Source organism: Raphanus sativus, chromosome 2, assembly GCF_000801105.2.
Source record: "Raphanus sativus cultivar WK10039 chromosome 2, ASM80110v3, whole genome shotgun sequence".
NCBI lineage: Eukaryota > Viridiplantae > Streptophyta > Magnoliopsida > Brassicales > Brassicaceae > Raphanus > Raphanus sativus.
This window is the reverse complement of record NC_079512.1, coordinates 12649999-12662294: the sequence shown is the minus strand read 5'-3', so window position 1 is coordinate 12662294 and position 12296 is coordinate 12649999. Positions and strand designations below refer to the sequence as shown.

At 33.4% G+C, this 12296-nt stretch overlaps 2 protein-coding genes and 1 pseudogene across 2 annotated transcripts; 2 read left to right on the top strand and 1 right to left on the bottom strand.

Annotated features, from left to right (window-relative positions):
* Window positions 1-1385: 1385 nt before the first annotated feature.
* Window positions 1386-4338, bottom strand: LOC108823650 (soluble inorganic pyrophosphatase 1). Its single transcript, XM_018596907.2, has 9 exons — window positions 4218-4338; window positions 3803-3917; window positions 3670-3698; window positions 3510-3575; window positions 3302-3409; window positions 3136-3201; window positions 1972-2092; window positions 1795-1876; window positions 1386-1672 (listed from the first exon to the last, which is right to left on the bottom strand). Exons 2-9 carry the CDS (start codon window positions 3915-3917, stop codon window positions 1630-1632), a joined length of 630 nt encoding a protein of 209 aa, XP_018452409.1. The 5' UTR covers window positions 4218-4338; the 3' UTR covers window positions 1386-1629.
* Window positions 4339-4522: 184 nt separating this feature from the next.
* Window positions 4523-5079, top strand: LOC130508542 (aquaporin TIP1-3-like; annotated as a pseudogene).
* Window positions 5080-8618: 3539 nt separating this feature from the next.
* LOC130508541 (uncharacterized) lies at window positions 8619-10169 on the top strand. Its single transcript, XM_057004103.1, has 3 exons — window positions 8619-8864; window positions 9108-9249; window positions 9307-10169. Exons 1-3 carry the CDS (start codon window positions 8619-8621, stop codon window positions 10167-10169), a joined length of 1251 nt encoding a protein of 416 aa, XP_056860083.1.
* The last annotated feature ends 2127 nt before the right edge of the window (window positions 10170-12296 follow it).

The window sequence follows — 12296 nt, the reverse complement described above, 5'->3', positions numbered from 1 at the left end:
TAGTGGTTGCCGGCTTGCGTATCTTTGAAATTGCTCGCACTGTATAAGGGATCGATCGTGTGTGATGGGTGACCGAGCTTAGCTGAAGTTGCGGCGTAAGTGTGAAGAAACTGAATTCCTCTACTTCTAATATTGTTGTTGGAAGTGGCGTTTGGTTTTCATGGTGAGTTTCCCGGTGGTTACCGGTGGGAAGTGTATTGCTTGATTTCAGTGGCGACTTTCAATTGATGCTAAAGACGGTGGCTCTATATCCGATCGAGTGACGGTCGTCGGTTTTTCCGGCGGTGATTTCCTCGACTAAGATAGTGAAGCTTCAACCATTGACATGCGTCTTTCTGGAAGGTTCGGGATCGACACGTGGGGCGGTGGAGGTTGGGTCACGGTTTTGTATCTTGGGCTTGGAAAGTCTTAGTTGACCTTTTGGGCTTGTTGTATAAGTATATGGGTTCGGTTCTTTGGGCTGGTTGTATATTTTCGTTTTATTTGGCCTGGTTTGAACTTTAATAATAAACTAGATTTTGACCCGCGCTTTGGAAGCGCGGAATATTTTACGATGAAAAAATTCACTAATAACTTAACAAATATTTTGGTAATTTTTAAAGAGTGTGTATTTAAAATATTTTTTCATTTAAATCAGTGTTTTTAAATTCAACCCGATTGTGATTATACCGGTTAATCCGGAGATCTGACAATTCAATTTAGGTTTTTAAAATATTCATATTAAAAAATCACTAAAACCCGAGACTAATCGATTGAACTGATGGATGACCGATATGTAATCTAACTAAATTGTAATAGTTTCATATTTTGTAGTCTTATAATCCAAATTTTAAAGTTCATTATTTTGCAATTTATGAAATTTTAACGTTTCTACAAAATTTTAAAGAGAAAATGATAGATATAAAATAACTAAGATTAATTATTGTATTGTTTGGAAACATTGATAGTAGTAAAAAAATATATTGTTTAGAAACATTGATAGTAGTATAAAGAAATAAATATATTGTTTGGAAACATGGATAGTAGTATAAAGAAAGAAACATTAGTGATTTAATGTAAGTTTAACTATAAAGTATAAATGTGTATTTAATTTAAAAACTTACAAAATAAATGTTAGGTCCAAGAGAATGTTTCTGTTTTAATAAGATAGATACTCTATGATGGCAAAAAAAAAAAAACTTAATTGTTATATGTACCGGGCCAGGGCCTGTTTGGGTGGGCGGCAGATCCGACTATCTGCTACACTAAAGTTTCCCAATACCTGACAATTTCTTCTGATTCTACAAATCTATTTGGGATTCGATTTAAGAAAAACCAAATGGAATGGGGACTCTATACTAAAGTGATTGCGATACATTCATTTTTATAAATAAAAAAAGATCTGGTTTCGTTGGAACGAAATCGAAACTTTAAAAGGATAAAAAGATCCAATACAAATAAGAGAAAAAAAAACTCAACTGGGATTTAATCTTCAGACAAAAGATCCCCAGAAGAAAACAACAACAAAAAAGCTTTAAAGTCAAAACAAGCTTTAAAGTCAAAACATCAGAACAGTTTCATGAACACGTGCTTTATTCAAAATTCAATCAGACAAATTCTCTCTTTCTTTTGGCAGGAATGGCCCTTCCCTTATCTTCTCAAGGTGTGAAGAATGTACTCAGCGTAAAGGTCCCTAGATGATTTCAAGAACAAAATTTGTCAAAACATATATAATTTCGGTTCAAAAAAAACATATAGTTTTAAAAAGGATATATAAAATAAGAAAATATTGAAGGAAATAATAAGACACGTTACATTGAGTACTGAATGGCTTCAACAGCAGGACCATTCGGTAGAAAGTCATTTACAGCAACTTCCTTGTTCTCATTCTTCTTGTCTGTAAGATTTCAGGTTAAAGATATAGCAAAAGCAATGGTTTATTTCTTGACGAGAAGAAATTAAAGATTGAATATATTGAAATATCAAGGATACAATCTTCAAAGAATCGCCGGATTTCAGTGAGACGATGAGGAGGAAGTTCTTTGATGTCAGTGTAATGCTTATACTCCGGATCATCAACACATACGGCAATGATCTTGTCATCTTTTTCTCCCTTTTTACAAGTCGAAAAAAAAATAGTCAATAATTACTCAGATTGCCTACGGCCCTAATCCAGTGCTGTGCGAAGCTTTTGAGAGGCCCAAGGCAATATTTTTAGAAATAATTTTGAAAACATATGTTATAAAAAGAAGAAGTTTAAGCGAGGCCCCAAAATTCAGGTTGAGACAATCTTCTTAAGACAACTAAACCACTAGAGTATTAAATATTACTTGACAACAAGGCCCCAAAATGTCTTATATTTATTAGGCCAAGTCCAACCCGACGATAAAACGCTATGATATTGTAAACTTTGGTGTTTTCTCTCTCCAACGGTACGGCAATAGCAACCTCAAAATGGTATGATTTTTTTTTTGCTACAGTATCACACTTACACTATAGCAACGGCAAAATCTTTAAACAGTGTTTTTAATACTGTTTGACCAAAAAAATAGTTATTATAATTGACAATATTTCACTTATAGATTATTTTATAACTGGATCTGATATTTTAATAAAAATAAATATATCATATTTCTTTTGTTTTCTTTAACATATATTTAATATAAAATATTAATTTATATGAAAAAAATAAAAAGTAGTCTAAATTTAGTATAATGTAATTTACTTTGTGTTAAGTGTTTTAATTGTTTAATGTAAGAGTTTATATTCATAACAATATATTAATATATATATATATATATTTGAAATAGAAATATTATTTTTATTATAATTTTAATATTAGTTAACAACTTTTAGTTATTAAATAATTATATTTATCAAAACAAAAAACAAAAAGAACATTGATTAGTAATATAATATTTAAAAATATTATTTTTACTGTGATATTTAGTGTTGTGGTTGGAAAGAAAAATTTTAGTGCTAAAATTACATTAAAATATTGTAATTTTGACACAAAATAGTGTTATGGGTTGGAGATGCTCTTAGGAGTTTAGGGCAGATATCTTTTTCAATAAACCATAAGCACGGTTCTAGGCCCTGCACAACTTATAACCAAAAGGATCCTAAAATTTTATAAAACAGAGATATGGATGTTACCTGATCAATCATGGGCATTAATCCAATAGCTCGGGCGCGCAGAAAACAGCCTGGAAGTACAGGCTCCTGCATGCACAGAGTCGATCAATCTTACTAAGAATATATTGATCCATAGGGTCTATTTATTCTTTTTGTGTGGGTTTATGGTGAAGATAAGACTTAAAACCTGCATGATGACTAGCACATCCAACGGATCATTGTCTTCGCATAATGTGCGGGGAATAAAGCCGTAGTTATGAGGATACACAACTGATGAATAAAGGATCCTATCAACCTGAGAGGAAAAATCAAATTGTTAAGAGTTTTCATTTCCTTGAAAATACCAGATTATTATCTCCTTTTTAATCCAGGTTTTGTCTTTCTTTTTTTTTTACCTTGATTAGTCCTGTCTTTTTGTCAAGTTCATATTTGACCTTGCTACCCTTTGAGATCTCAACAACCTTATTTCATTCAAAACCATAAATGATTCATTTCAGATTATCTTTTCTGATCTTACCATCAATGGATTATCACATCATCAAGCATTAGACTTACCACATTGAAAATCACTGGAGCTCCAGGTCCTGCAGACAATTTTCATTTTCCCAAAAATAATTTATAGTTAAAAAGACAGACAGGCTCAAAACACAAATATGTTTTCTTAATCAAGTAATTAGTGATTTATTACCGATTTCAAGATCATGCCATGGATGAGCAGCAACCGATCTCTTAGATAAAGATGAGAGGATCCTCTCGTTTAAACGTGGAGTTGGCTTCTGAAGCTTATTGACCTCTTCACTCATCTAATAACATTGTAATTCAAGAACAGAAATCAAGGTTCTGTGACTCGAGTTCTTTGAGTTCACGTCTAAATTAGGTCATGATCCTTAACTAGTGATGATCGTATATGACTCAAAGATCTAACATCAAAATCAAGATTCTACTATGATTAATCAACAAAACTCTATCACATACCCTTTAACCAAAAAAAAAACAAAACTCTATCACATATAGATATCCATCAACCATCTACAACCTAAAGCATTAAACATCAAAAGGAACCAAGAAAGTTTGAGATCTAAGAAGCAAAAAAAAAGTCGCACCGTGGAACTGTTTCAAGAACAGAACAATCTTGCGGAAAGTGAGAAGAAAAAACAGTAAAGCGCGTGGTCTTCAACTGCGAGCCATGACGTTATTTATAGAAAATGAGAAAATGGGTTAAATTCTAAATTAATTGTAATCTAATTTATTAAGAAGTCTAATCATTAATCACCGTTTGATCTCTCTAATCATGGAGGGCCCACCGTAAAACACTATCTCAGTGTCTGAACGATTCTCTAGCATACACGTGGCTCTCTCACTTTAACTATTAAATTTAGTAAGAAAAACTAAAAAAAGATAATTTATTTTTGTGCCGGTGACTATCAACAAAATAGCACCAGGAGAAGCTAGTTGTCGAAGTGCAATCAGAGCGGCTTTAGAGGAGCTTTTCTCGATGGTTATATTCGTTTTTGCTGGCAAGGCTTGGATATGGCTATATGGAAAGCTAACTGGAGATGGACCGGCAACACCTTCTGGTCTAGTGGCTGCATCTTGTCTCATGCGTTTGCATTGTTCGTGGCGGTTTCTGTAAGAACAAATGTTTCAGGCAGTCTTGTTAATCCCACAGTTACATTTGGAGCTTTCATTGGTGGAAACATAACGTTTTTAAGATCTACTCTTTACTGGATTGCTCAATTATTTGGAATAGTCGTCACTTACTTGTTTCTCAAGTTAAGTATTGATGGGATGGAGATAACAACATTTTTGTTCTCTTATGGAGTTATGCAGTGGATCGCAGTTGCATTCTAGATTGTTATGACGTCTGGATTAATATACACTGTTTACGTTACTGCCGTGGATCCCAAGAAAGGTAACATTGGAATCACTGCTCCTTTAGCGACTGAGCAAAATAATATGGTTTAAGAATTCAGCCGATAGAGTTTATAAAAAAATATGGTTTAAAACAACATAAAGAAGAATGCTATCTCAACCAAATAGCCACTAGAGAAGATAATCTTTTCATGTGTCTTCTCGCATAAATACCTTTTTAAACCTCCCTGTCAAGTCCTTGGAAAGCTGAAAAGGCAGGCAGTAAAGTTTGGTTATGAATCAGATTGTTTCTTTGGTTTCAGACATGAATTTTTTTTGCTTGACTAGCAATTCGCTGAAGGATAAAGAGAGCTTTGGGGCCGGAGATAGAATCCAACTTAACAGCTCTTGCCAATATAATTTGAGTTCTTCGGGGTATACATCTCTGAAGAACATACTGCCAAACAGCAGTACTATACTCACTAGAGAGTAAGAAATGATCTCTTGTTCCAACTTCCTTGGAGCAGAATGAGCACAAAGGATTGACGTTCATGCCCCATGAGTGGAGCCTGGATTTTGTGGGAAGTCTATCAAGACTTGCGACCCACATATTAAATGCATGCTTAGGGATAGCACCCTTGTACCAGACTGCTGAATTCTAAATCCGATAATTGTGTTTAGGAGACAAAGATTAAGAGTTAAATATGATTAAGAAGGGTTGAAGGTTTCGTTTATTAAAGTGTAAGCGAAAGGACAGAAAGTAAAAGATACAAAGGAAGAACTCGTCGTCGTTAGACGAACTTGTTGCTAAGTCTGTTCTCTCTCTAGTTCCTCTCTCGGTTTTTCTGCCCCCCCCCCCCTCTCATTAAATACTCCTCTATTTATAATCCTCTTGGTTTGTTATTCCTACATCGTGGTGGATGTGTGTCTGGGAGTTGGTTCGGCGATCATCATTGTACTCTTTGCTTGTTATAGCTCTGTGCCTATGATCGGCGATCGGCGTAGTTTATCCCCTAGGCTCTCTGTTTCTTGTGTGCGCCGAAGGATTCTTAAATGTTCAAGTCGTCGTTTTGTTATTGGGCTCTCCTTGGTGAATACATGCCCAGTTCGCGAATAGGCCGAAGGCTCATCCTCCAACACAGACTATATCCGCCCATGTTGCACATTTTGGCTCGGTATTACTTTATTCCAGATAATACTCGAGCTAGAGACACTTCATAGGGTAATTGTCAACAAGCCAAATCACAGAATCGGTATCTGAAGATAGAGGAAGCGCAATGGTAGTGAGATGGGTGTGAAACTCGATTTCCTCTGGTGTGAAGCGTCTCATTGCAGCTGTTGTTTATTACACTATCTTTATTGGTATTTCCACTCCTTTCAAAAGATTTCTAAGTTACTACTTAGTAGTCTTCTTGGTTTTTGTGAAACAAAAAATGTGATAGTGTATTATAGTTACGGTTCGTTGATGAATGTTATCTATTCTCTCTGTTAAGTTCTTTTTAATGTGTCTTTAATCATACTAGAGACTTTTCCGCGCTACGCGCGGATTTTATCTTTTAAATTTATTTGAATCTTATTGGTTTATTATTATGTGAATGTTTAGTAATATGTTTTATTATTTTTTCTTAGTTTCTTAATTATATTTAATTTTTTAAAAAATTACTTTATTTTGTTACAAATAGATAATATTATTTTTAGTTTTATTTTTAATATCAAATTTTTTTTATTTTATAATAGAATTATATTTTATGAAACAAAAACACGACAATAAGAATTATGAATTTAATTGTATTTTATGAAAATATGTTATTACAACAATCTTTATAATTCTTATTGATCGACCAATATGTTAACTATTTTACTTAAGATATTAGCTAATTTAAAATTTAGGAATTGTTCATTTAAAAATTCTTGGAAATTTTTTATTTTATTGTGACATATTTTAAGTGATCATTTGGATAGTTTATGATCAATAACTTTATTTTTTTTAATAATATCTTTTGCAAGTTCCTTAGTATTTTTTGTTTGGTTCAATTTTTTGAAACATCAATTTACTTGGGTCACATTGATTTAAACACTTAGTATATTTTTTTTTGGATATGTTTTTACAATATATGTGTAAGTTCAAATAAAATGTAAGATAACAATAATTTTTGAATTTTGATGGAGAAAATCAGCTTTTTAAACAGAAGCTTTAAAAAATTGTTTCTGTTATTTTACTTATTTAATAGTTCTTTTTTTTTACTATTTTGTTTTTAAATTGTATCATACAACTAATGTATGATGAATCATGTTTCTATCAATTCATGAAGTTAATCACTATATCAAAGATTATATATGGCCTTCAAATTTTACTAAACAAAGATTATTTGTTTAGTAAAATAAGGCCGGGAATAACACAACAAATGAATCAACGGCTTCTGAGGCCAGTATCGGAAGATGAGATCAGACAGGCTTTATTTATGATGCACCCGGAGAAGGCTCCAGGTCCTGATGGAATGACGGCACTTTTCTTCCAACACTCATGGAACATTATAAAACAGGACGTGGTCGATATGGTAAATAACTTTATGGTGACGGGAGAACTGGATGAGAGGTTAAATATTACAAATATTTGTATGATCCCAAAAACAGAGAGACCCACGAGAATGACTGAGCTAAGACCAATTAGTCTGTGTAACGTAGGGTATAAGATTTTCTCGAAAGTGTTATGTCAGAGATTGAAACCGTGTCTCCATTCACTTATATCAGAGACTCAATCGGCTTTTGTGGCAGGGAGGTTGATTTCGGATAATATCTTAATTGCTCAGGAAATGTTTCATGGGCTCAGAGCAAATAAATCCTGCCAAGGGAAATTCATGGCAATTAAGACGGATATGAGTAAGGCGTATGATCGTATTGAATGGGATTTTATTAAAGCAATTCTACACAAGATGGGCTTTGATTCTCATTGGATCAAATTACTAATGGAGTGCATTTCATCGGTGCAATATCAGGTGTTACTAAATGGTCAACCCCGTGGTCAAATTTTACCTCAGAGGAGATTAAGGCAAGGCGACCCCCTATCCACGTACCTATTTATCATTTGTACGGAAGCATTGATTGCAAACATTAAGAAGGCGGAGAGAAATAAACAGATCACGGGAATAAAGGTTGCAAGAGCTTGCCCCTCAATATCCCATTTGCTTTTTGCAGACGATAGCCTTTTCTTCTGCAAAGTGCAAAGAGATGAGTGTCAAGTTATTTTACGGATTTTGAAGGATTATGAGGCGGTCTCGGGTCAACTTATTAACTTCCAAAAATCCTCGATTCAATTTGGACATAAGATTGAGGAATCATGTAGACAAGAGATGAGAGACATTTTAGGAATTCATAACTTGGGAGGCATGGGTTCTTACTTGGGTTTACCGGAAAATCTTGCGGGGTCTAAAATTCAGGTGTTCGGATTTCTTCATGATCGTCTGAACACCAGAATTAATGGGTGGACCTTTAAGTTTTTCACGAAAGGGGGAAAGGAAGTGATTATTAAATCGGTGGCAACGGCTCTACCCAATCATGTTATGTCATGTTATCGTCTACCTAAAGCAACCACAAAGAAATTAACAAGTGTGGTAGCTAAGTTTTGGTGGAGTCCAGGTAGCAGTACAAAAGGAATGCACTGGAAATCATGGGATAAGGTTTGCCTAGATAAGGAAGACGGTGGGCTGGGATTCAAGGAAATAGCTGATTTTAATACAGCAATGTTGGCTAAGCAGTTATGGAGACTCATAGAGAAGCCAAATGCGTTATTCTCTCGGGTTTTTAAAGGACGGTACTTCAGGAATGCCTCACCCCTGGACCCGATTCGTTCATACTCCCCGTCTTATGGCTGGCGGAGTATTTCTTCAGCTAGATCTCTGGTTAGCAAAGGACTAATTAAAAGGGTGGGAACAGGATCATCCATATCTGTATGGAATGATCTCTGGCTCCCAACCACTCGCCCGAGACCAGCAAACAAAAATCATGTTACTAGTTACCATGACCTCACGGTCGATCAACTTATTGATCAAGATTTACGGATTTGGAACTCACAGGCAATTAGGGCGGTAGTGGATCCCCAGGATGTAAAAATTATAGAAAGCATACCCTTGAGTAAATTTCAGAGGTTGGATAGAGAGAGATGGCACTTCAATCAAAATGGAAAATACTCGGTCAAGTCTGGTTATCAAGTGGAAAGAGTGTATCCTGATGTCGCAAAACCTCCACAGGTGTTGGGACCCACGGTAGATGTTCTTAAGGCACACTGTTGGAAAATTCGCTGTCCATCTAAACTTAAACATTTCTTATGGCAATTGGTATCAGGGTGTATAGCAGTGAGGAAAAATTTACATGCTAGAGGTCTTACAGGGGATATATGTTGTGATAGATGTGGTGCTCCAGAGGAATCAATTAATCATGTATTCTTTGAATGCCCTCCGGCACGCCAAGTTTGGGCTTTATCCCAGATACCATCTAATCCAACAATTTTCCCAACTGAGTCTCTCTACACGAATATGGATCATCTATTTTGGAGAGTTTTACCAAAAATGGATGATCATCATTTTGCATGGATTTTATGGTATATTTGGAAAGGAAGGAACAACAAGGTCTTCAGTAACTTGGATATTGATCCTAGTGAAACACTGAAAATAGCAGTAACAGAAGCAAAAATACGGGAAGATGCACAATCGGTAGCTACCTCGGTAATTGACCGGCCAATTCCGGATTTACCGGTAATACCAGGCAGATGGTGTTTCATTGATGGTTCTTGGAAGGACAAGGAAGTTTACTCTGGCCAAGGATGGTATAGCACTCTTCAAGGATTTGCTGGATTAATGGGGGCAAGGAATGTCCGTGCTTCTCTATCTCCTTTTCATTCTGAGGTGGAAGCATTAATTTGGGCAATGGAGTGTATGAGGAATTTGCATCAATTTAGGGTTACATTTGCAACAGACTGTTCTCAATTGGTAAAGATGGTGTCGGAACCAGAGGAATGGCCTGCTTTTGCAGCTTATCTAGAAGATATCAAGACCTTGCAAAACAATTTTCACAGCTCAGATATCATTTATGTATCACGCACACACAATCGGAAGGCCGACGGACTAGCACGTGGGGCTAGAACTCAAGCGTCTTTTGTTGTGCACATGGATGAAAAGCCACCAACCTGGTTTACAGAGTCTGTATGAATCTGTAAAAGTCGACGACAAAAAAAAAATGCACAAAAATATCTAAGCCTTTTGTCAAAAAAAAAAGTTTATCGTATTATTTACAGAAAATGATTGAATACCAAAGATACCAAAAGTATCTAAGCCTTTTGCTATGCACAGTTGTTCAAGTCTTTTATCTTATCACTCTAAGAAATCACCTGCTAACTGGAAAAAAAACTGATTCCACATATTCATATTCATGTGTGATAAATGAAAATAATTATGAATAACGTAAAAATCATTCATGATAAAAAAGAAAAAAAATGAAAAGAATGAATGATATGAGATAATTCAAATATAATTTAAAACAAATACATATATCATTTCTAATTCGTCTATTGAAATGTATCTACACAAAAGTTTTGATCAAAAGCAAAGGTTTCAGGCTCTTAATTATTTATATGACGTTAAAGAAGGAAAGTGCCGAGAACAAATGTGTTGTTAAATATTGGAAGGCTTTGTGAAGATTCTCAATAATTTCAAGCAATGTTGCAGTAATGAACTCGAAGCAGACATATTAGCCCGTCCCTACCAACATCAGCCAAAATCAGAATTCCTGGACACATGAGTTCTTATATATAGCAAAATAAGGGAATAGAAAAAATGGTTTCAACCAGTTGTCCAAAAAGAAAAATGGTCTCAACCAACTTACAGCATTCATTAGCTGCTTCACTTCTGCCTCGGTCCAGCATTAAAAGCCCGTTTTAACATGGCTACTTCTACCTATAGCCAGATATGAAATTATGAGAATCATAAACATTTATTAAATATTTAATGAAAATACTTTGTTCATAATTTACAGGTCTGTATACATATAAATTTTCAAAATCTTTGAGACTAATGCTAATGTTTAACTGAACTTTGCTCAGATCCAACCGTGAGAAATTAATAAGTAATTAATAAACAAATTCTTGATAATTTTCCCAATATTTTTAATTAGATTCATTTGCACGTAAGAAATCGTGTACAACGAATGTGACCCGCCATTATAAATACTACTGTGATCTGTGATATATATATATATATATATATATATATATATATATATAATTTTTTTTGTAAGTTGTAATCTGTGACTTAAAGCAAAAAAAAATAGAACAAAAAAATTGTGGCAAAAAAAAAAAACTGTGATCTGTGTTATGGTTGGTTGGTCAATGCACGTTCTAAAGTCTATTCGCGTGTATGAACGGAATTTCGTTGTCCCGGGGTTCCTCCAAAACGCGTTTGCACGTTCAACCAAGTGCGATCGAGACAAGATTAAGGTACTCCGATCCAAGTTTATGTATTACTAGTTGTTTTGCCCGCACTTGTGGGCTTAATAGTTTTTCAAAAGTATAAACAAATATAATATAAATTCAAAAACTTTAAAATAATTTTCTCATGTTTTTAAAATATTTAATAACTAACTAAATAGTAATTTGATATTCAATATATTTTATTTTAATAAATATCCTTTGTTACGTAAAATAAACTTAAAGTATCTATATATACATAAATTATATTTATTTTTTAAATATATGATGTTAAATATTTTAGATAATATAATATAAAATATTGTAGATAATGATGAATACCAAACTAATGATTTTTTAATTTATGGGTAATTATATATTAACAAATATAACCTAATTACTTATTAAGAATAATAAAAAAATTTAACGCTCTAAATTTAAACGTGAGAACGAAAGAATTATTTTTAGATAACAACACAATACATAAGAATTATCTTATTTTTAAACTACTTTATATCTTATTTTTAATTTTATAATAGAAGTAATTATTTTAAGATAACAATACAGTATATAAGGTATCTTATTTTATTAAAAAATAATATGATTAAGATAAATTCGTTTTTAATTATATATACAAATTCATTAAAGATAGTATCGATATTAAGGATAATAACGAAACAAACATTCAAACAGAAAAAATTGTTGACAAAAAAATTAATGTATAATGTATAAGATAAGAACATTTTCTATGTATTATTATTTTCATTTCTAAATGCAGAAATTTCTATTTTCCTATAAAATATTATTTCTTTATTACAAAATCATAATTATAATGGTCTTTTAACTTTAAAAATTTAATAACTATAGCTAAAAA

What these genes read in the sequence shown, in the direction of transcription:
- LOC108823650 (XM_018596907.2), bottom strand. Translation starts at nt 3,917, where the DNA reads ATGAGTGAAGAGGTCAATAAGCTTCAGAAGCCAACTCCACGTTTAAAC. An exon ending in ATGGCATGATCTTGAAATCG is followed by an intron (nt 3,699 to 3,802) that starts GTAATAAATCAC and finishes AATTGTCTGCAG; the next exon opens with GACCTGGAGCTCCAGTGATT. An exon ending in CCGGCGATTCTTTGAAGATT is followed by an intron (nt 1,877 to 1,971) that starts GTATCCTTGATA and finishes GAAATCTTACAG; the next exon opens with ACAAGAAGAATGAGAACAAG.
- LOC130508541 (XM_057004103.1), top strand. Translation starts at nt 8,619, where the DNA reads ATGCACTGGAAATCATGGGATAAGGTTTGCCTAGATAAGGAAGACGGT. An exon ending in TTTCTTCAGCTAGATCTCTG is followed by an intron (nt 8,865 to 9,107) that starts GTTAGCAAAGGA and finishes AGTAAATTTCAG; the next exon opens with AGGTTGGATAGAGAGAGATG. An exon ending in AGATGTTCTTAAGGCACACT is followed by an intron (nt 9,250 to 9,306) that starts GTTGGAAAATTC and finishes AATTGGTATCAG; the next exon opens with GGTGTATAGCAGTGAGGAAA.